At 44.9% G+C, this 23,258-nt stretch overlaps 8 protein-coding genes across 11 annotated transcripts; 5 read left to right on the forward strand and 3 right to left on the reverse strand.

The window, feature by feature from the left end:
- Positions 1-720: 720 nt before the first annotated feature.
- On the forward strand, positions 721-5,149 carry RB195_024297 (uncharacterized protein; the record flags this gene model as incomplete). Its single annotated transcript, XM_064212011.1, has 2 exons — positions 721-782; positions 4,783-5,149. 2 exons carry the CDS (start codon positions 721-723, stop codon positions 5,147-5,149), a joined length of 429 nt encoding a protein of 142 aa, XP_064067892.1.
- RB195_024298 (uncharacterized protein) lies at positions 4,874-5,149 on the forward strand (the record flags this gene model as incomplete). Its single annotated transcript, XM_064212012.1, has 1 exon — positions 4,874-5,149. The coding sequence occupies one exon, from the start codon at positions 4,874-4,876 to the stop codon at positions 5,147-5,149; it is 276 nt and encodes a 91-aa protein (XP_064067893.1).
- Positions 5,150-6,837: 1,688 nt separating this feature from the next.
- Positions 6,838-7,218, reverse strand: RB195_024299 (uncharacterized protein; the record flags this gene model as incomplete). Its single annotated transcript, XM_064212013.1, has 1 exon — positions 6,838-7,218. One exon carries the CDS (start codon positions 7,216-7,218, stop codon positions 6,838-6,840), a length of 381 nt encoding a protein of 126 aa, XP_064067894.1.
- A 5,116-nt stretch (positions 7,219-12,334) lies between these two features.
- Positions 12,335-13,140, forward strand: RB195_024300 (uncharacterized protein; the record flags this gene model as incomplete). The annotated part of the gene is made up of 3 exons (XM_064212014.1): positions 12,335-12,444; positions 12,514-12,710; positions 12,965-13,140. 3 exons carry the CDS (start codon positions 12,335-12,337, stop codon positions 13,138-13,140), a joined length of 483 nt encoding a protein of 160 aa, XP_064067895.1.
- On the forward strand, positions 13,112-13,681 carry RB195_024301 (uncharacterized protein; the record flags this gene model as incomplete). 2 transcript variants are annotated; one of them, XM_064212015.1, is made up of 1 exon in its annotated part: positions 13,112-13,681. In XM_064212015.1, the coding sequence occupies one exon, from the start codon at positions 13,112-13,114 to the stop codon at positions 13,679-13,681; it is 570 nt and encodes a 189-aa protein (XP_064067896.1). The 2 variants fall into 2 exon arrangements, with proteins under 2 accessions (XP_064067896.1, XP_064067897.1); XM_064212016.1 differs by having other exon boundaries at positions 13,205-13,681.
- Positions 13,682-13,935: 254 nt separating this feature from the next.
- RB195_024302 (uncharacterized protein) lies at positions 13,936-14,409 on the reverse strand (the record flags this gene model as incomplete). The annotated part of the gene is made up of 1 exon (XM_064212017.1): positions 13,936-14,409. One exon carries the CDS (start codon positions 14,407-14,409, stop codon positions 13,936-13,938), a length of 474 nt encoding a protein of 157 aa, XP_064067898.1.
- Positions 14,410-15,256: 847 nt separating this feature from the next.
- On the reverse strand, positions 15,257-16,506 carry RB195_024303 (uncharacterized protein; the record flags this gene model as incomplete). 2 transcript variants are annotated; one of them, XM_064212019.1, is made up of 3 exons in its annotated part: positions 15,257-15,598; positions 15,653-15,785; positions 16,424-16,506. In XM_064212019.1, 3 exons carry the CDS (start codon positions 16,504-16,506, stop codon positions 15,257-15,259), a joined length of 558 nt encoding a protein of 185 aa, XP_064067899.1. The 2 variants fall into 2 exon arrangements, with proteins under 2 accessions (XP_064067899.1, XP_064067900.1); XM_064212018.1 differs by lacking the exon at positions 15,257-15,598 and having other exon boundaries at positions 15,632-15,785.
- A 443-nt stretch (positions 16,507-16,949) lies between these two features.
- RB195_024304 (uncharacterized protein) lies at positions 16,950-23,184 on the forward strand (the record flags this gene model as incomplete). Of its 2 annotated transcripts, XM_064212021.1 has the most annotated exons (7): positions 16,950-17,052; positions 19,260-19,377; positions 19,562-19,714; positions 19,767-20,178; positions 20,972-21,566; positions 21,645-21,755; positions 21,854-23,184. In XM_064212021.1, the coding sequence occupies 7 exons, from the start codon at positions 16,950-16,952 to the stop codon at positions 23,182-23,184; spliced, it is 2,823 nt and encodes a 940-aa protein (XP_064067901.1). The 2 variants fall into 2 exon arrangements, with proteins under 2 accessions (XP_064067901.1, XP_064067902.1); XM_064212020.1 differs by lacking the exons at positions 16,950-17,052; positions 19,260-19,377; positions 19,767-20,178; positions 21,645-21,755 and having other exon boundaries at positions 19,589-19,714.
- Positions 23,185-23,258: the final 74 nt, after the last annotated feature.

The raw sequence follows: 23,258 nt of genomic DNA on the forward strand, positions 1-23,258 counted from the left end.
CGTCCGACGTCTGAGACGGCAGGCCCAGTGTGCAGGGTACTGATGCAGTGTATATGCTGAAGTGGCAAAAAGACTTTTCCCCAAACTAAGCAGCCATGCCACGGCGAGCTTAGCTTTCACCACAGGTCGTCGCCCAACCTATATGGATCAGGGAGCCACCTTGCGACATTTTGCCTAGACGGTGGTGAATCTTAGTAGTGGTTTACCCTTAGCTAGGCTTCCGATCCCGAGAAGTCGGAATGTCGGATGTGTCGAACTCCTTCTCAGCTTGGGAGACCCTGCCGGAGGATGAATCTCCACTGTGCATCGCAGTTCGACGCCCAGTGTCGCCTCCACGCCACTATGGGGCGGTAAACCGTTGTGGAGGTTTACCCAGCTAAATGTGCAAAAAAATTTCTAGAAAAGCCAAAAACTAAAGAAAAATACCATTACTGCTAACAGTGACAACGACGGGACATTTTTTGAAGCATCTCTTGCATTTTCAGAGATGTATGAGTGGTTTCCACCTAACAAGTCAAAACAGGATAATTTTTTTTTTTCACTCCCTTTTCTAAATGACATATATACAAACGTCTTTCATTTATATCAGCTTACAAGATAAAGTTTCAAGCAACATCTAATACCAGGCACACTTTCTTTTTCGTTCAATTCTAACTGTGCATCAAAAGAGCTGTAGACGCGGCGAAAAAAACGCGTCGTTAGAGCATCAGACGCGGCAAAATGGACAGGGGCGGTGGTGTGGGCGGGACGTCAGCGAGCGAAGCTCAAGAGAGGCAGTCAGGGTACTGTAGCGATATGACGGTGTCAGGAGACGCGCGATGCAATTATCGACGCTTACATTAGCCTACTGGATACGCGGCGGCACATCATACAGGTAGCTCTTGACCGTTCCCTACCTTCATAACATAGGTCTATGCCAATTTTACAGAGAGTACAGTTATAACCCCGTAGGGCGTGACCCTACCATCTATAGCGAGTATAACGTATTTTGTAGACTATGTGAGTCACGGCTAGTCCCTGCCGGATATCGTGCAGAAGAGATCAGTGACACTAAACGAGCATCTTCACTCCCACCACTTTTACACGACGTTCCACTTTTTTGGTCGCCGCGCAGCACTCGGCGCCATAGAGCGCTACAGGTCGAATGACGGTTCTGTATATCCTTGACATGATACTGTCGCTCATCCTTTGCTCCTTTCTCAACTCAGAGCAAGTGGTTGTTCATTACTTAGCTCTCCCAGCATTTACAGGAGCGGTAACTTCACGTGCTACTGCCGTCGTATGCGACCATTGAACCGAAATATTTGAATGGTCCTCGGAATGTCTACACCGTCAGTCCTAATAGTGGTAATCTCGTGTCGTCATTGTTAATCTTCATGCACTTTTTGACATTGGGATGTAGCCTCAACTCTGCTTGCCCTTTGCGACATAATTGTGTTTTTCTTTGTCTTGAGACGCCAGCATTGCGTCACCGGCTTGAGTAGCGTCCGTAGTACAGGCTTTGGAAGGTCTCCACTTGTGGTATCCATGATCAAAGTCGAGCATGTAATGGGTTTTTGCCACTGAGGGGATCATATGGAGAGGGGTGATAAGGAAGTGGGCTGTGGGCAGTAGTGAATCGAGCATAGCATGATAATAAGGACACAATACTGCATAGTATTGAGTACATACAGTACAAAATAATATATTATATTGAGTAATATTAAAAAAAACTACATACATTACAAAAAGGTATATTAACGTTCAGACACAGTACAGTAACATGGTAGCATCAACATTTTGTTTTGACAATGCACAATGTGTTAACAATGTAATAACGGGACCACACAGCTTCGACACACACTTGGACAAATTTTAAAAAAATGGTAAAAACTTGCAACTACTGCTGAAGCATAAAGATGTTAATTTTACATAGTTTTCAGCAGTTCAAACGTGGATTAAGTAGAATTCAATGCCTAAAAAAAGCTCAGATTCTGTGCGCATTGTTAGGTCTGGATCTCAAGTAACTTCGAGACAAGAGCACCTAGAGAAATACTTTAGGTAGCCTTTCATCGAAGAAAGGTTGTCCTAACATAGCCTTTGCAACCTCCTAGTTCTTCTTTTGGAATTCAGATGGAACACAATTAGAAATTTTTTTGTTTTCCCATCTAAATCTTCAGAGAGTCAGACGGTGTGGAAAGGAGAAATTTTGCATATGGGGGTTTCCATATACATATCCTTTCTATCCACATATATAATGATTTTTGAAAACGCTGTTCCGTTTTCCTGGAATGGGAGAAATTGTTATAATCTCACTTTCTGGTCAAGCGCCGAAAAGTGATCTTGAATAAACTCGAAGAATTTGGAGTAACCTAACGCTGAGCGAATCACCTTCCACACTTTTGTAACTAAGAATTTTCTATGTCAGCATCTATTTCCTACGATTCGCTTTTATCAAGAAGGTGTTTGCGATCTTGCAGTCCTAACAATGTGCACAGGTTTTGAGGTTTTTGGTAATTTAATTCTACCTAACCCACGTGTAAACTGCTGAAAACTATGAAGTGTTAAGGTCTTCATCTTTTAGGAGTAGTTTCAAGTTTTAAATTCTTTTTCAAAAACTTGTCTTAGCGGAATGTCGAACCTGTGCGGCCTCATTATTACATTGCAGAACAAAAGGTTGATTTTTTCCGTTTTCTTTTTACTCCTTCCTCTCTAATTCGATCTATGCATCAATCTTCTCGCTGTTGTCGTTATGTGCTTTAATCAGTAATTAAGGATATTTCGTAGATTTTAGCACGTGAAAATATTTCAAGACCGATATTTCAAAATCTCAGCATTACTTTCTACGACTGTTTGATGTTTCACTACTCCTGTCAGCTACCGAATTCACATTTTACCTTTATTTCTCAGTTTTGATTTTTGAAGCACAAGAGATTTCCAATATATAGAATTGGCAGCAATGGAGAACTTAGCAACGTTGGAGGGAGGAAGGGAAGAGTGGGGGTCTTTTTCCAGAGGGTCATGTCCCATCACCACGCTTGACCTTGTCCATGACGATTATGGAGAGCCTGATGGGCCTGAGTCCTGAAGCAGGCCGAAGGCCGTGGGAAATTCCGCCGACGTTTTGCTGGCGCTTGGGCTCGACTTCGTAAATGTGTCTGGAGGATTTGGGCGTATCTGATTGGCCCCTCTGAAAAGACATCTTGTCGAGAAGCGTTCCATATGTCTTCATTCGGAAAGCGATCGAAAGCTTCTCAAATTCGATTCGCTTGTAGCAGCTTTTGCTCCTCATGGTGTTTTTCAATCGCGAATCGGTTAGCGTGGATGGCATCGCTGCATTTCGTGAAGGAACTGCGCTGATGGGCAGATGGACAATGTTTGGAATTTTGCGGTCGACGATACGTCCAACAGTCTTTCTATTTTGAGCAGAGTCAAGCGTGTAGTTGAAAAAAAAACCCTCCTAACAACGATAAGATATGTATTAAGTCTTCTATAAAGAATATGAGATATACTCCTCATAGAAGACCATCGTGAAAGAAGACTCTCTCATCTCATTCTTTCGCCGCTCATATAGCAATCAAAACTTAGTTGTAATAAATAGGATTAAAGAAACAAATTTACGCTCAATAAATAAATTAAAATAATATAATGTAATTTAATAAATATTACCAAATAATTACTACAATGAATATGAATATATAGTGCTGCAAGTAAATTAAAAAATATATGTTATAATATGCACGCCACAGATAGCTCACAGCAAGAATTAGAGTTGTCAGCACATATGTGCCCGTAAAAGTTAGAAAGACGGGGAGTTTCTCAGCGTGTATCCGACAAAACAATTTTTCAAGTGATAACGAACGGTCTGGTGTTCGATTCCTGCCGGAATCATTATCAAGGTAAGAACAGTTAAGAACTGCAGGGAACACATTTTAAAACCATTTTCACACCCTTTCCTACTACGTGCACACAATTTTACTCATTGACAATGAAAACGAACGGAGTTCGATCCTGTCCGGGATTTTTCCTTTTTTCTGCAATATGGAAGAAACAACTAACACCGGTGCAGGGCGCATTCTAAAAACATTTTTACACGACTTCCTACTTCCTACATAGTTTTATCCATTGACAGTGATTACAGACAGTGAATAGTCCGACCCCTGCAGGAATCTTGACTTTTGCGAAGCCAAAAAAATCACGGGGATGAACATTTTAGCGGTTTTCCAGAAACTGTAATTACAGCATCATCTGCCGCATCCAGGTGTGCTTCAGAGGTAAGTTTTTTCGCTTTTGGTAATACATGTCTGATTGTCAGCTGCTTTCACTAAGAGAAATCAGGCATTTGAGTGTACGCATTGGGAACGAACGAGTAATATGACCGGCACAATTATATGGGACAAGGTTGTCATACTTGCAAAAAATATGTCGCTCAGCACATCGCTAATGCTCATAACATGAAAGATCGACTGTCTGAGGGAAGCATGGAATCTTTGGCAACAAGCAATCGTTTCGTCACGCTGAATTGCCGAACACTGTTCAGTGAACTCCAACAAGCCGCCCTCTCTAGTTTTTCAGCGGGTTCTTGTCCACTCACACCTTCTCAAACTCCTTCGCTCTTGACGTACATTGGTTTTCGCGAATCAGGAATGAGGAGAGACAAGGAATTTGCAATGCGGACTCCTTTACAAAGTGCAACCAGGACGCTGCAAAGGAAACACTCCTGGTTTTAATGCCGTAAAAGAAGTTTGCCTTTGCATCTGCGGAAACAAAATCTACGTACAATTCTGTATGTGTCGCGCGCAGCGCTGGTGACTTCAACCAGGAAAAGCGTCTTAGAAGGAAGCTGCGTCGTCAACTGCAACAAGACCGCGATAACGAGTGGACGTCAAGAGCGATGGAGTTTGAGAAGGCGTGGGAGGACACGAACCCGCGGAAAGCCTATGCTCTACTAAAACAGTATAGCGGCAAAATGAAAAGATGTTCTCCTGTCCTCAACACTGCCAATGGAGTAGCTGTCGGTGAAGCAACCCTTCCAATTTGGAGGGATCACTTCAAGATCCTGCTTAACCGGCAAGCGCCTGACCAACCGGTCCTAAACTCGAGCACGTTCATAGAACCAGCGTATGCGGTCAGCGAGGAATCGCCGACCGAGTCGGAGACTTTGGTCTAGAAGAAGAAAAATGGAAAATGTGATGGAGACGACGAAATTAGTGCAAAAATGCTGGTATCGCTTCCTCCTTCTGGAGTTCCTAAATGACAAAGATCATCCGTCCAATATAGATCGACGAAAACTGACTGACTCAGACACGCTTTCATAATTCCTCTCTACAAGACCCTTCGAACTATCGATGAACTCTTTGCCGCGTGTTATGTACAAAGTTTTGGAGCGGATTGTTCTTGACTGACCTACAAAGATGGCGAAGAAACAACGCGCGACGAGCAAGCCGACGAGCAAGCTTCTGTTCTTGTCGATCTACGCAAAATGCGCTAAGGCCATTTCTGCATTTAACTCTTTAACGAAACAAATTCCAATAACTAAGTTCGTGGCCTAGGAAAATTAAGTCGGTTTGAAGTTTTTGGTTGAGGAGGACCGTTGCTATGAAAATTAAACTTTTCACAGTTTGTTTTCGTTCTCCCAAAAGTTAGTTGAGAGAAAGTTTAAAACATCCTAAACTCCTCAACTTTTCTCAACCAGCTTTCAAAAGAGAATGAAGGGCCTCTGAAAAAGCGGAATTCGAGCGTTTTACAGCGCTAATTTTTCTCTAGACGGATTCCCACCTGTCCTTTTCGACTTTTCTGCAGTCTGTTATTTATGTTTACTTCAACCTAACCAAATCCGAACCGTCCAAGAGTTATTTCCACTCAGGGTATATGTCGACTCACTTGATTTAATCGGATGGCTGATATTATCGCTTGACGCGATTCCCCGTATTTTCGCCTAGGTGTGGTCTTTGAACATAGCTCTGCCTAACCCTTCCGATCTTCAGAAAGAGATTGCACAAAATCAGTCCATTCTCTGTTGTGTCGCGAAACCTTACGTCTCGCTTCAACGCCTACCCACGCCGAGTGTCCACAGGTCCTTTTTCACCACCTTGGTCCAGAAATTCTGTTTTCGTCCAGATGGCTCTTTTCAGTCCGACAAACTCTTCACAACTCGCTGAACAAGGCGATCTGCTGTTTTCCTCATTATATAACCAAAGAAATGAAGACAGTTTCTTATGGCTACTTTCCATGGTGGTGCAACATGCTGCTACTTTCCATGTGTCATCTGCCAGTACACCACATCGACTTTCGCGTGAAGATTTTCAATGTGACATACTCTATGCCAAAAGTAGCCAGGCAGCCTTCTAAACAGCTTTTCGTGCACTCAAGCCATCACTATAGACGGTGCTGCCCAAGTCTCTCTCCGATTCGTACGTCACGATGAAGCTAATTGCAGAGAGGTAATTTCGAAGCTTAACTTCGTTGGTGATGGGGTCGACGACAGCCATTTCGTTAAAGAGTTAAATGCAGAAATGACCTTAGCGCATTTTGCGTAGATCGGCAGGGACAGAAGCTTGCTCGTCGCGCGTTGTTTCTTCGCCATCTTTGTAAGTCAGTCACGAACAATCCGCTCCAAAACTTTGTACAGAAGCTAACAGCTAACAGCTAACACACATAACACGCGGCAAAGAGTTCATCGATAGTTCGAAGCGTTTTGTGGAGAGGAATTATGAAAGCGTGTCTGAGTCAGTCAGTTTTCGTCGATCTATATTGGACGGATGATCTTTGTCATTTAGGAACTCCAGAAGGAGGAAGCGATACCAGCATTTTTGCACTAATTTCGTCGTCTCCATCACATTTTCCATTTTTCTTCTTCTAGACCAAAGTCTCCGACTCGGTCGGCGATTCCTCGCTGACCGCATACGCTGGTTCTATGAACGTGCTCGAGTTTAGGACCGGTTGGTCAGGCGCTTGCCGGTTAAGCAGGATCTTGAAGTGATCCCTCCAAATTGGAATGGCTGCTTCAGCGACAGCCACTCCATTGGCGATGCTGAGGACTGGGGAACATCTTTTCATCTTGCCGCTATACTGCTTTGACAAAGCATAGGCTTCCCGCAGGTTCCCGTTCCACCCGCGCCTTTTCAAACTCCTTCGCTCTTGGCGTCTATTCGTTTTCGCGGTCTTTTTGCAGCTAGCGACGCAACTTCCTTCTAGGCTGCTTTTCCTGGATGAAATTGTCAGTGCTTGGCGGCACATGCAGAGTTACATGTAGATTTTGTTTCCACAAATGCAAAAGCAAATTTCTTTTACGGCATTAAAACCAGGAGTGTTTCCTTTGCAGCGTCCTGGTTGCACTTTGTAAAGGAGTCCGCATTGCAAATTCCTTGTCTCTCCTCATTCCTGATTCGCGAAAACCAATGTACGTCAAGAGCGAAGGAGTTTGAGAAGGTGTGAGTGGACAAGAACCCGCTGAAAAACTAGAGAGGGCGGCTTGTTGGAGTTCACTGAACAGTGTTCGGCAATTCAGCGTGACGAAACGATTGCTTGTTGCCAAAGATTCCATGCTTCCCTCAGACAGTCGATCTTTCATGTTATGAGCATTAGCGATGTGCTGAGCGACATATTTTTTGCAAGTATGACAACCTTGTCCCATATAATTGTGCCGGTCATATTACTCGTTCGTTCCCAATGCGTACACTCAAATGCCTGATTTCTCTTAGTGAAAGCAGCTGACAATCAGACATGTATTACCAAAAGCGAAAAAACTTACCTCTGAAGCACACCTGGATGCGGCAGATGATGCTGTAATTACAGTTTCTGGAAAACCGCTAAAATGTTCATCCCCGTGATTTTTTTGGCTTCGCAAAAGTCAAGATTCCTGCAGGGGTCGGACTATTCACTGTCTGTAATCACTGTCAATGGATAAAACTATGTAGGAAGTAGGAAGTCGTGTAAAAATGTTTTTAGAATGCGCCCTGCACCGGTGTTAGTTGTTTCTTCCATATTGCAGAAAAAAGGAAAAATCCCGGACAGGATCGAACTCCGTTTTCATTGTCAATGAGTAAAATTGTGTGCACGTAGTAGGAAAGGGTGTGAAAATGGTTTTAAAATGTGTTCCCTGCAGTTCTTAACTGTTCTTACCTTGATAATGATTCCGGCAGGAATCGAACACCAGACCGTTCGTTATCACTTGAAAAATTGTTTTGTCGGATACACGCTGAGAACCTCCCCATCTTTCTAACTTTAAAGGGCACATATGTGCCTGCAGAGGAGACTGTCGATAGGCCAGAGCAGGCATATTTTAGGGTAGCTGTGATCACTAAACCACGCCCATCCATAATCACATCACCGAGGTCATGTGCCGTGTTCGTATTGCAATAACGTGATAAAGTTGACTTCTAGGGAGGTTCAAGGAACAAGAAGGCAACAATGTAGCAGCGTAGAAAGTGCAAAAAACCATAGAAAACGAAAATGCTAAAAATAAAGCAAAAGCGTCGAAAATTTGCACAAGAATAGGGAAACATCAGAAAACATAAATGAAGCTGAAAACGTTCCAGAATAAAAGTCTAGAAGTGTAAAACGAGAACCTGCTCGTTGGAAGACGTAGATTTGTGATTGAAAAAACTATATAGAAGGTACAGATATATATTTGTACTTATACCGAGTGTTTAGTGCACTTAAGGTACTGCAGTAGTTTGTAAAAGTTGCGATTTGTTTGTTTTACACAAATAAAACACTATTATTTTCTATTTCTGGTATTTTGTTTTTTGTGTACAATCGTTCGATGTATCTCTATACGTAAGTGATCGATACTCCGTACAGAAGCAGCACCAGAGATAGCGTGCTCCTGCGAGGCATGTTTCACACCTCATTAGATAATGAGGGCAGAAGTTTTACGATGTGCGAGGTATAAGGCCAACGCAGCGCAATGTTTTGCTGATGCTATTAACTGCTGCGCAGCGCAATTAGCGAACGCTGCTGCCAGTCGTTTCCCCTAAGGATAGGTTGTTGCGGAGGTTGCGGATACCTAACGATACGCACCCTCTGTACTTGTGGTCTCGCATTTCTTGTTTTTTTCAATGTCTTTCATTTGTTTAGCATCTCTCAAACTCGTTCCTCACCGAGAGGTGTGGAAAAAGTTCTTCCTGAAAGACTTTGGAAATAATTCGCGCCATTCTATTTTTCTAACATTTTGCACCTCTTAATATGTGTTTGTTTAGCATCGCATGCCCCCTAGTCTTTTCCTTCTTCAGTTTACCTCCTCCCCCTTAGCTCCCACACCCCTCTTACGGCGCCCCTGTTGAGTTTTGTCGCCATATCGTCCGGAGCTGTCGCCTTCTCTGTCTCTTTCGTCTGAGAGCCTATTCAGTTCCGTTAGTGGTTGTCTGCTAAGCTAGCCTAGATGTACGCAGAGATAAGGGGCTTGGTGATTAGAGGAACTGTTCTGTTGGGGTGCTCTTGAAGTTGTTAGTAGGTCACCGCTTACTCTTCTCCCGAGCCATCTAAAAGCTTCCATTTTCGTCATTGACGCAGTAGAACTTCTTGACATTTTCCGTCCGGAGGAGGTGAGATGAGACCACATCGCGTGTGTTGAAGTTCTTATAAAAGTCACCACAGTAATCAATCCTCGCCACGGCTACCGCTTTCCTTCTTCGCCTTCCTCTGCGGTCTTGAGAGTTTCCGACAACTTATTATTATCGAAGGCGTGATAGAAGCACTCGTTCTTACGGAAGTTCATTTTTATTTCCTCCTTCCGAAGCAACGACTCTTTCTCTATTTTCCAATGGTAAGTTTTAAGAGCTTTAAGAGAGTTCCTTCGCTGTTACATACCAATTGTTCTCTTTGCCGGCGTCGGCCGCGTGCGTCGTCTGTATCGGCACACTTTACTTCAACTACGCATCCAGTGGCCAACAAAGACGATACACAGTGGCATCGGCGTCCAATCTGCTTACTTAAACCTCTATATCTTCACCACGCCACTTCCTTTGTTGTTTTTTTTTCTGTACCCCATACATTTTACCTTTCCATTGGTACGCGTTCTATTCCGACTAACACTACTTAGCAATTGCCGTTCTTTACGTGATGGGCTTTGTTTCCAGTACGAACAAGATGATTTAACCAGCTATGCCGCCACCGTAACCACATTTAGGCGTCATGTAAATTGTACCTGCCTATACACGGGATCTGACGGCAAGGTGGATAATTACTTACGCTTACTAGTAATGATCCACGGGTCTCCCTCATTAGAGGGAACACAGCCAGTTAGTCGCGGGGCTACATGGCGCGTCCTCAGGTGGCGAATAAGGGGCTAAAAGCGACCTTGTACGTGCCCTGAGACGCAGGTGGATTCAGGGGATGGACTCCCTGTTTCTCCTGTGCCAGGATCAGCTCATAATAATAGCGTATTCCGCACGTCGGTCCGACCAAAAGCCTGCAATCAAGTGACTGGAAGGTGCAAGGGAGGCGATTTGGAGTCACCTCCAACAATAAGCTCCACCTGTCCGCTCTGGGAGAGGGGAATGCTTTCCCAAACTCATGGGACTAGATGCTTGCAACCTGTCCATGGGTTTTAAATTTTTATGCAAAACACAGTAATAGAAAAGAGTCCCTTGATTCCGGAGGAAAGCCTGGTACGGTAGCGTCAGGAAAAAACGGGGTTGCAAGAGTCATGTAGGCTACCGAAACGGAAAGGGCAGGGATGACTATCTGTACTTATAACGCCCGAACGCATGCATCGGACGCGGCCATTGAAGATCTGATGATGCAAGACAGGAAGTTTAAGTACGTCGTCATCGGACTGGGTGCGGGACAAGAGGTACCCGTGAAAACCGGCTGACCGCTCCTGTCCTCCCTTCAGCATCGCGCACCTCCGCGTAATTACGGCTGCCGCTCCACCACCTAGACATCCTCTACGACCGCCTGAAATCACCTACACCCCGCCTACCTATTGCAAATCAACGCTGCGCGCGATATTCGAGCCGCGACGAAGCAATGGATACTGCGAATTTTGAAAGGATTTTGAAGCGAAGGAAGTGAAAAACGAATTGACGCAACAAATTCTGATGTACGGATTTAGTAAACTTATTCTCTTTTATTGGAAATAAAAGAGAATAAGTAGATCGTTTTATCCAATGTAACTTCACATAAGTAAAGATTATCTTAAAAAGATGCTGCAGGGAAAAGAATAACATGTATATATTTTCACACCTCTCATAATTTCACACATTTGACCCCCCTAACTCTTCTATATAAGCTCGTAGTGTATAAGTGTGTGTTTGCCACGATGCCGTTCAACGAATTCGTGTTCAACTTTCAACTGCAGCAGCTATACGTATAGCAGCTTTATGCACTTATTACTTTTATACATTCTTTAAACTCCTTTCTACATTTTACCTTTTCAAAATTTTATATAGATACAATGTTCATAAAGAGCGCATGTCAAATATTTCAATACTTGCTTTTATACAATAAAACTTTGTATGGTTCTTCAAACCTCTTTCAACAGCGTTCTATCGCTTCATTTCTGCCTAATCTCTGCACCAAATCAAAATGACAGGCTAGGTGTATTAGTGGCGAACAGACACCTTTGTACCTTCGATATATGTCTTTAGGTACAATGTATGTCTGCGAGACATTATTCGCGCCTCGTTAGTCGTTGGATGCCAGTTGCACCCAGCCAGATAAACAAAAAAGAAATTCCCGGAATCGAAAGAAAGTTTTAAAACATATAGCATAACATCGATCAGCGGGACATTTTTTGAAACATCTCTTGCATTCCCAGAGATGAATGTTTTCCACCTAACAAGTCGAAACAGGATAATTTCATTCTCGCATTTCTAAATTGTATCACTTATATAAAACTCTCTCATTCTTTTCTTTTTATATTAACTTACAAGCATATTTTACGTAGAGTTTCAAACAACATCTAATAACCAGGTACTTTCCTTTTCGTTCGATTTTAAAAGCGCGTCATAATGGCTGCAAGCGCGGCCAGAAAAACTCGTTGTAAGAGCAGCAGACACTGCGAAGTGGGAGGGGAGTGTGGCGTGGGCGGGGCGTCAGGGAGACGTAGCACAAGAAGAGCAATCAGGCTACTGTAGCAATTATGACGGTATCAGGAGGCGCGCGGTGCAATTAACGACGCTCGTTAGCCTCCTGGATACGCGGCAGCACATCATACGGGTACCTCTTGACCGTTCCCCCATCGGATTGACCAAGGCGACGCCACTCACTGAACGCCACGTATGACTCTGGAGAAGAACTGTTCTGAGGAACATGCGACAGTAGAGGAGTTGGTGTCCTCGTCAAAACGAATATAACAGTAAACATCGACTCTTTCGAACAACTTACGACCCGAATCGGACGTCTGCGGATGAGAAGCTGTGGTCCAACACCAGCTTTGACAATCTTCGCTGTCGCATACGCTCCAACATCAAGCTACGAAAAAGAAGAAGTCGAAGCTTTGTATATGGACATAGAGAAGTTCTACAGAAAAAAATCATATCTTCTGCATGGTCATAATTGCTGATTTTATTGCCAAATTGGCCCCAGAAGAACGCCTGGAGGACTTCACATCGGAACCCATGGCCTTCAATGGAGTGAACAGGGAGAAAAACTTTCCGAGCTCATCATGACGACTAAGACCATCCATGGGAACTCGCAAATCCAGAAGCCCTCCTCTCTACGTTGGACGTGGGAGTCACCCGATGGAGGGTATCATAATGAAATTGACCATCGTCATCGACATCGTCAGTTAGAGGTTTTGCCTGACGGATGCCGCTGTTGTACCAAAGTTTTATACGTGATCGGACCATTGCCTTCTTCGAGGAAAATTTTCCTCCACACGGAGAAAAGAAAAGGCGAGAAATTCACCAAGAGAACTCCCAGAACTAACACTGACTGGAAGCTCAACTTGTAGAACATCTTTTCAAGTGTACGAGGAAAGCGAAGAGTTTCAAAACCACCAATAAACGCTTGTATCCGAAAACCCTAGAATTGATAGGTGAGCGTGGAGCTGCACGTGCTGCAGGCAACCAAGAATTCACGTCCAAGCTCACAAAGCTTGCCAGAGAGGCGATAAAGGAGGACCTCAAAGAGAGAAGAGCAGAAGTGTTGGCTGAAGCTGCAGAGGTGGAACAGAGCATTCCTTATGCCCCGTCGGAACTTCGCCAATCGTAAAGCAACAATGACTGCTCTTTGGACCCCAGATGGAACAAGTACAGCATCGAGAAGAGGGAAGGGAATGATCATTCACGACTTCTACTTGGATCTCTTCGACAGTCACGTCCACTTGCCTCCTCACCATCTGAGGGAAGATGGACATGTCATTCCAAAGGTCCTCTCTTCCGAAGTCCGACATGCCATCATGTCGGTGAAGGATCGTACTTCACCCGGCCTCGGCAGAATCAAGCCTGAACATCTGAAGTACCCACCGCCAGCCCTCATGAACACACTGGCGAGGCTCTTCACTCGTTATTTGTCGGAATGCAAGGTCCCTGAGCAATGCAAAACCAGCAAGACGGTGCTGTTGTATAAGAAGGGAGACCCACAAGACATCGGCAACTATCGTCCAATCTGCATGCTGTCTGTCACCTATAAGCTCTTCACAAGAGTAATCCTAAACAGGATAGAAAGAACATTAGATGAAGGACAGTCATGCGGGCAAGCAGGGTTCCGAAAAGGGTTCAGTACTACTGACACACAGTTTCAAAACTCATAGAAGTATCGCGAGAGTACAAGATGTCGCTGTGTCTCAAAATCATCGATTTGAAGAAAGCCTTTGATACAGTTGTAACATATAGAACATATTTTATATATTAGGCCTATCATCTTGATCACATTGATCACCTTGATCACCTTGATTCCCGCTGATCTTTGAATTGGTCGAGCGGGCACCAGCAATTCTTCCATTTGTCCCAATCGCGTGCCAGAGTCACTAAGCATTTCCTCCTTTCGCGTGGGACACGAAGAGCATCATAATTGTCTTTGAAGTACTTCGTGAAAAAAGATGACCATCGGGTCGACGGTAGTGCGCTTGATATCGCGGGAAACCCAGTCGCTCACGGGTCTGGTCCAACGGTTGTCATCAAAGCGCATCACGTGTCCGGCCCACCTAATTTTCCTTTCCTTGGCATATGCGGCAGCGTCTCTGATCTTCGATTCTTGACTTAGGAGTGAACTTCGAATCTCTTCTTTCACTTTCGTAAAGCGGGTTACTCCTAGCATCACCCTTTCAATTCCGCGTTCAATGATGCTGATCACATTTTTCTCCTTGCGAAACGCCCACGTTTCTGAAGCGTAGGTCAAAGCAGGAAGAACGGTGGTGTTGAATAGGTGAGCACGGAGCCGGATGTACTTGGTCCTCTTCACTACATCCTCGATGCTCTTGAATGCTCCCCAAGCCGCTCGTTTCCTCCTTCCCAGCTCGGGGGTCATGTCCTTCATCATGTTGGTTCCCGGACCTAGGTATACATAGCTAGAGCATTCGGATATGTTCGTTCCGTTGAGCGTAAATGGGGCATCAGAAACCCATCCGTTCCGCCGTCGTCTTATCCAGCTTTAGGTGAAGACCTTTCTCTTTACACGTTTCATCAAATCGTTATGCCTTGGTGCTTTATGTTGTCAGAACAATTTCATTAGCAAATTGAAGATAATTTAGCTGCAGGCTATCAATTTTTCATCTCGTGTTATCCCATTCAAATCCTCGCATAGCGTTCTCATGGGTTGAATGTTTTGGGTGAGATTGCGTCAACAACACTTTTTTAACGTTGACTATTAAAGAATGGGAAAATTTTGTCGTTAAGTTGCTACATAACTCACGAAGTATCTCTATGTATAAAAAAAGAACGCTTCGGTTATCCAAAGCGTCCATGACCGGTTGATGTTGATTTCTTGGCTTTCTTCATCTCAATGAAAGTGGGAAACAGCGGCATCTTGTACTCCCGCTATGCTTCTATGAGTTTTGAAACAGTGTGTACATGTGCTGGATGTTTTTCGACACCCTGCTCTTTTGCATGGCTGTCCTTCAGATAATGTTTTTCAGTCCTGTTAGGATTACTATTGTGAAGAGCTTAGATGCTGTAGGTGAAAGGCAGTAAGCAAATTGGGTGATAGTTGCCGATGTCCCGTAGGTTTTCCTTCCTATGCAACATCACGGTCTTGCTAGTTTTCCTTTGCTTAAGAACCTTACGTTCAGTTAACGAGTGAAGAGCATCGATAGTGTGTCGATAAGGATTGACGGTAAGTTCTTTAGATCTCAGACTTGATTCTGTGGGGTCGGGTGGAGTACGATTCTTCACCGATAAAATAACATATCGAACTTCAGAAGGAGACCTCTAGTATGACAAGTGCATCTTTCCTCAAATGGTGACCATCCAAGTGGACGTGGTTGTCGAAGAGATCCGAGCAGAAGTGAATGGGTGCCATCTGAGTTTCGCAGAGCTGTCGTACTTTTTTTAGGATTGGCGAAGATCCGCTGAGCGTAGCTAACGTTCTTTTCCTCCTCTGGAGCATCAGCCAACACTTCTGCTCTTCCCTCTTTGAGGTCTTCTTTTATCGCCTCTCTGCAAAGAATTGCGATCTTGGACTTGAGTCCGTGGTTGTCTGCAGCTCGTGCAGCTCCTTGTTGTCGTATTAACTCTAGAGTTTCAGGAGACAGGCGTCTCTTTGTTCAGTCGCGACAAAGTTTTACGAGCCGTTCATTCTCGCTGTCGATGTTGTTCATTGTAGTATCTTCCCAAAAGTCGACCAGCAAAGCGAAGAGGCAGTCGATGATGGCTCCAGGACTTCGCTTTTTGAGCTTCACGGCCTTCTCTCCTCTTCTTCTAAATGAAAATGTTCCTCGGAGTAGGCGATGATATGATCTCGTATAGAACTCTGCAACAACAGCGACATCTGTCAGGCAAAAACTTCTACTGACAATGATGTTGTCAGCTTCGTTACGGTACTGTACGTTACCAGTGGGTGACTTAAACGTTTAAGAGAAGAGGGCTTCTCAAATTGTGAGTTCCTATTAATTGTCTTAGTCGTCATTATAAGCTCGAGAAGCCTCTCTCCCTGTTCTTTCCACTGAAGACCGTGAACCCCTATGTCAAGTCGTACAGGTCTCGCTCTGGGGTCACTCTTGGCGTTGAAATCGTAAACGATCAACTTGTAGGAGGTATGATCTTCTGTGTAGAACTTCTCCAGGTCTATATAGAGACGTTCGACTTCTTATTTTTTGTAGCTTGATGTTGGAGCGTAAGCGACTAAGATAGTCAAAGCTGATATTGATCCACATCTTGTCCTCCAATGTCGGGTCGTCAGTTGTTCGCAAGAGTCGATGTTTACTGTTATATTCGTTTTGACGAGGACACCAACTCCTCTACTATCGCATGTTCCTCAGAACAGTTCTTCTCCAAAGTCATACACGGCGTTCAGTGGATGGCATCGCCTCGTCTCGGTCAGTCCGATGACGACGTACTTAAGCTTCCTGTCTTGCATCACCAGATCTTCAATGGCCGCGTCCGATGCATGCGTTCGGGCGTTACAATTACAGATCGTCATTCTTGTCCTTTTCTGTTTCGGTAGCCTACATGACTCCTGCAACCCCGTCCTACCTGGCGCTACCGTACCAGGCTTTCCTCCGGAATCAGGAGACTCTTTCTCATTACTGTAAGATGCAGATAATTTTAAAACCCATGGGCAGTTTCTTGGCCCCTAGTCCCTATCTTTTATATTACTGTATTTTGCATAAAAAAATTAAAAAATATCATCCTTGTATCCCGCACGTCGGTCCGGCCAAATGCCTGCAATCAAGTGACTGGCAAGTGACTGGGAGGTGCAAAGGATGGCGTTCGGAGTCGCCTCCAACAAATAAGCTCCACCTGTCTACTACGGGAGAACGCAACGTTCTCTCAGAAACTCATGGGACTAGAGGCCTGCAACCTTGTGTTTTAAAATTCTATGCATTCCACTGTAATTGGAAAGTCTCCTGATTCCGAAGCAGGATGAGTAAGCACGAGGTCATCGGAATGACTGAGACGAGACTACGCCATCAACTGAACGCCGTATATGAAACTGGGGAAGAACTGCTCTCGGGAACATACGACAGTAAGAAGTTAATAGTAAGGAGTTGGTGGCCTCGTCAACGTATGGCAAGAACATCGACCCTTTCGAATAACTTACGACCTGAATCGGACGTCTGCGGATGAAAAGGTGTTGTCCAACGCCAGCTTTGAAAATCTTCGTCGCTTACGCTCCAACTCCACGCTACAAAGTAGAGGAAGTTGAAGCCTTTCAAAACCTGGAGAAGTTCTACCGAGAAGATTATACCCTTTAGAAGGTCATAATTGGTGATTTCAACACAAAAAATCTACCCCAGAAAAAAGCCTGAAGAGCTTCATATCGGAACCCACTGTCCTCTATACAGGGAGAGAAGCCTTCCGAGTTTATCATGACTACTAAGACCATCCATGGGAAATTTCAATTCCAGAAAAATTTCGCAGTGAAAAGCATAGAAAACCACCAAGAGACGCTTCTCTTTGGAAACTTCAGACCAAATATGTGACCTCGAGCCGCAGGCAACCAAGAACTCACGTTCGAGCCCTCAAGGCTTTGCAGAGAGGCGATAAGAGAAGACCACAAAGCGGAAAGAGCAGAAATGTTGGGTAAAGCTGCAGAGGTGGAAAAAAACATTACGTCACTCAAGAATTCGCCAATCGCAAGACGAAGATGACTCTCTCCGGGGACCATAACATTGAGGAGGGAAATGGATAGAAATCGCCCACGAATTCTACTAGGATCTTTTCAACAGCCATGTCCGTGCCTTCTCACTATCTGAGGAAAGATGGAAATGTCATTTCAGAGGTTCTTCCGTCCGAAGTACGACATATTATCATTTCGGTAAGGAGTCGTACGGCACTTGATCCCGACAGGATAAGATCTGAACATCTGAAGAATCTTCCGCCAGTTCTCATCACACTCTGGCAAGACTCGTTACGTTACCTCATCGAGGTATCACTAGAGTACGAGATGCCGCTATGTCTGACCTTTTTCGACCTAAAGGCATAGTAGACCCAGTTGAGGCGGAAGCGGTCATGAAGGCATTGGACAATCAAATCTTCATGACCGGAATTTCGCCATTCTACAAGAACATCATTAATGACATGAAGAAAGGGGTCCGAGCGGCTTGAGGAGCGTATAGGAAAGAGCATCAAGGAGTAGTGAAGAAGACAAAGAACCCGGCTCGCCTCATTAATACCACCGTGCTTCCTGCTTTGACCTATGCTTCAGAAACCTGGGCATTTCGCAAGCAGGAAGAAAATGCGGTGAGCGTCATTGAATGCGCAATTGAGAGAGTGATGCTAGGAGTATCTCGTTTCATGCAAGTGAGGAACGGGATTCGAAGTTCTCTCCTACGTCAGCGATCGAAGATTAGAGACGTCGCCGCGTTTGCCGAGGAAAGCAAAATAAGGTGTACCGGACACGTGGATGCGCTTTAACGACAACCGTTGGACCAGAGCCGTCGTACTGTATCAAGCATTGTGCGACTTGCTTCGACTTCCTTTCGGTTTGCAATGCGCCAAACCGCCTGCAATGCACCTACGCGCTCGGCTTCAACTCAAACTTTGTGTGTGGTTAATGAATGCGCGTGCAGTCCTACAATGACCTGTAGGGGCCAACACATTTGTCATGGCAGTGCTTTTATCCTCCCAGACAAGTCTGGTACCGATTTATGGACCTCGATGGAACGAAAGGTTTGGTTTTGATTAGACCAGGCTCGAAAATTCGATCAACAGTGCATCCACGGCGGAACCTCCTACCGATTGCGCAACACCGCCTCTGCCGCAGACTTTTAGGCTTCTGGGATCCATTATACAAAAGATAACTTCTTGCGGATGGGAACTACGATATCGAGCCTTCACGAGCCACTTATCTCTTCAGTCTAGAATGGACCAATGGTTTACCTCTTTTAACGAAGAGTAGACCTGATATAGCGAAACCATTCGCTATTACACTGCCGTCGAGGACGTAATGGTTGCAACTACGGAAAGTACACCGAAAACGACGTTAACTCCATAATTGTCATCCTTTTTGATTCACTTGTCATTGTTCTTCGCCTGTGCACGTGGGGCGGTGTGCCCCCAATTTCTGTATCTAGTTTATTTGTTCGTATTTATTTGTTCGTTGATGCCGTTGATTATTCGTTAATGTAACTATCTGTAAGTGCGTAGATAAAGGTTTAATTACCCAAGTTTGAGGTCTAACCTGCGGTGGCGTACTGAAGGCAAACGACTAAAAACCCGCGTGGCCCTCAGCCGAGGAAAGGCGAGCACACAAAAGCCGTCACACACATATTTTTGGTGCATCGGCCAAACTGCAAATCGAAGGAGGACACAACAGAGGACAGAATCAAAGGAGGATCAGGACTTGCCGGTACCTCTGCCCAATTGATTCGATTTACTTGGCTTCGCTTTACTTCGCTTCGGTTTTCATCTATTATTTGCTTATTCGCTGGCACACTGAGGCTGCATAAGGCACATTGCTTGGGCTTTCTGTATACTGGCACTCGCACTAACAATTTCTCCCCTTCTTTTTTTCGACTTTAGAAGATTTTTAGAAGATTCACGTTTACTAGCCCTTCACAATGTCTTCAACTCTTAAAGGAAAACAAGCATGGCTTACTAGACAGGGAACTCAGCTCGGCAGCACAATCTCAAAAATCGAAGAGTTCCTCGAAACCGCCGAAACTCTCCCCGCCGCGGAGGCAAATGTAAGGACCCGCAAAGCGATAAAAGAGTTGGATTTACGGCAAACTGCTCTAGAAAAGCAGATCTCACGGAGGAACACCGAAAAACGACCATGTCCAATATTACAACCGCACAGGACACCATCATTAGGGCTCAGAATCTTTTAATAACACTTAGCTTATGCCTTGAAGACCACGAAGAGGGTAAACTTCGCGAAGAAGAAGCCGACAATAAAGCACTACCGCGAATTCCTCCGCTTCAAATCCCCAAATTCAGAGGGAATCCCTGGGAATGGGACCAGTTTTGGGGAACTTTCAACGCTACCATTCACGACAGAAAAATCAGCAAAATTGAGAAGTTCACACACTTTCTCGAAGCGTTACAGGGACTTGCGAGAGACACAGTCCAGGACCTACAGATCACCGCAGAAAACTACGACGTCGCAGTAGACATATTGAAACGTCGCTACGGAAACGAAGAGGCTATCGTAGGACACTTATTGAGGAAACTCCAATTTTTACAGCAGCAAAGCCCTCGACTACCCGATCAACGACGAACTTTAAAGAAAATAGTATCCATCGTATCCCAGCTAAGCCAAAAAGGGGAATGGATTAACACACAACAAATGAAACGCACAATCCTTGGAAAATTCTCGGAAAAATTCAACGTTCAGTGCTCAAGCGACTAGCACACCCTAGGCCAGACTTCGAAAGGGAACCGTGGACTACGCAGGAACTCCTGCATGCTCTTCAAGACTATTTCGACATAGAAGATATGATCCAATATGCGAAAGGATTTTCCGCAGACCTTAACCGAAGAGACATTATCAGAGGACAAGTGTCAGAACTCTCTAATCCCCAAATAACACGACACAGGAGTATGGGAAAATATCCGTGTATCTACTGTAGCTGCACAGGTCATAAGGCAACGGCATGCACGAGCTATCCTACGTACAGCCAAAGAGTGGCAGAAATTCAGAGACGAAATCTTTGCCGAAACTGCGGCGCTTCTAATCACCAGACTGCAACTTGTCCATGCGGACCATGCAGAAACTGCGGGAAGCAAGGTCATCATACGTCAATATGTCGACAGTTGGAAAAGAAAGAAAGAGGAACGCAGCAAGCGCAATTAGATTCCAAGCCAAAAACCCAGGAGACAAAGAAGACAAAAAGGAAACCCACCACGACTAGCGTCGTCACTGTTGTCACACAGCCTCCTTCTTGCAACTTGGACAAGACACAGTCCTGCACACTTCAATACGTCAGCCAAAACTAGTTAAGGTAGGAAAAGTGGATCTACTCGTAGCACAGGCTAGGACATGGAATCATCGAAAGTCAGAGTTCGAAGAAGTATACATGATCCTGGACACAGGAGCAGATCGGTCTTTTATCTCCGCAACCTATACAGAGCAGCTCGGGTTAGATGAAACTGGAACCTCGCAGTTAAAGATCCGTACACTTGGAAGCGATACTCCAATCGAGAAATGCTGTACTACGACATGTATCCTAATTGAGGACAGAAGAGGAATCCGACATAACATCACGGTTGCCATGGTCGACTTCATTTCAGGAGAACTCCAAAGGACTCCACTTGACGAAGCAGACTGCAACTATCTTTCACAACACGACATCAGCCTATCAATTCCCAATCGTATCCGAACGGTGGCCCCACAAATCCTCATTGGATGCGGAGACCTCTTTGACCTTTTCGATGACGGATTCGCCAGTACTCACGAACTTCCATCAGGACTCAAAGCTCTCCACTCAAAGATTGAACATCTTGTAACTGGCCGTAATCGAAACACAACGGAAGAACTCGGTACGCAAGTAAATAACCTATGTACAGTTCAGAGCGAGGATCTTAACGATGAACTCAGTAAGTGGGACAAGTTTTGGATCCTCGATTCAGCCGGAATCGACGAATATGTGGTACCCAAATCCCAAGAGATTTAAGAACAGAACCAGAAGATCTGGAGTCAGTTCCGCGAAACCGCACAGTACTCCGACAATAAATACTTCGTCCGACTTCCTTGGAAAGGTCCAACAGACGATCTTCCTGATAACCGTGCGATCGCGCTTAACCAATTGCGAAACGTTAGAACAAAACTTCTTTTGTCACAGTACCATAGCACGTTTCAAGAGCAACTATCAAAAGAATTATAGAGGAAGTCGACGAGAACAGAGAACCGGATGGACCAGTGATTAACCAGCTAGTGGTGACACCCCATAAAGATACCACAAAACAGCGAGTAGTCTTCGACGGGTCCGCGCATTACAAAAATGCCCCGTGCCTGAATGACAAGTTGCATCAACGCCCAGTAATCCTGCCATCACTCGTCGACATATTGAACAGATTCCGTATAGGAAATATCGCAATTGTCAGTGACGTCGAGAAAGCTTTCTTACAAGTCCATCTCCAAGCGATCGATAGAGACGCAACCCGCTGTCTATGGGTCAAGGACATCGACAAACCACTCAACAGAGCCAACATAGTTACCTACCGATTTACACGAGTCACGTTCGGGCTAAACTGCTCACCGTTCCTATTAGGAGCAACCATAAAGCAACACTTGGGACGCACACATAATTTTGGTGATCGCGAAATTGCCAACTGCATTCAAGACAATGTTTACGTGGACAACGTTATTTTCACAGCTGACACATCACAAAATGCAATCGATCGATGTCTCCGCGCAAGACAACTCTTTGCAGAGATAAACATGAACCTAAAAGAGTCCCCTACAAACTCCACAGAAGTCAATCAGACGCTTCCAGAAGGATGTCTAGGAGCCAACCCCAATCCCAAAGTCCTCGGAATTCAATGGCTCTCAGAGGACGACATGATGAAAATCACCTGCCGATTCTGGGAGAAGGCAGCAATCACAAAACGCACAGTCTCGGAGCAAGTTGCAGCGGTATATGACCCACTTGGATGGCTCACTCCCTTAATGCTCAAGCCAAAGCTCTTCCTACAAGGACTTTGGAAGCATAAGTATGCATGGGATCAAAAGCTAACAGAAGAGCACAGGGATCAATGGATTGCCATTATCGCAACAGCCCAAAACTTCGGAAAATGTCTACCCAGGAAAGTCAGCGACGGATCAAGGTCGTCACCAGCAGAAGTCGTCGCCTTTACAGATGCCAGCAAAAGCGCAATGGCTACATGCGTCTATCTTGTTCAGAACCACAAGGCAATCTTACTTATGGCAAAGTCGAAACTGCCCTCACTCAAAACTAAATCAACCATACCAAAACTGGAAGTGAATGCGCTCACCATGGGTACACGCCTAGCCAATTCGACGTACCAAGCGATGAGAGATCGGCTTAACGTTACGGAAATAACGATCTTTACGGACTCGGAAATCGCCTTGAGCTGGCTTCGAAACCCACAGCTGAGCACAAACGGGAGATTACTTGCACGCAATCGATCACAGGAAATTCGGAAAATCGCTGAGCAGCTCCGTCAGGTCAACGTTACAGTCAAATTCGGATAAGTCAACACGACCGTTAATCCAGCAGATTATGGAACAAGAGGCTTAACAAAAGAGGAGCTCGCCAACAAACAAAT

The sequence above is a fragment of the Necator americanus genome, chromosome X, assembly GCF_031761385.1.
Source record: "Necator americanus strain Aroian chromosome X, whole genome shotgun sequence".
Lineage (NCBI taxonomy): Eukaryota > Metazoa > Nematoda > Chromadorea > Rhabditida > Ancylostomatidae > Necator > Necator americanus.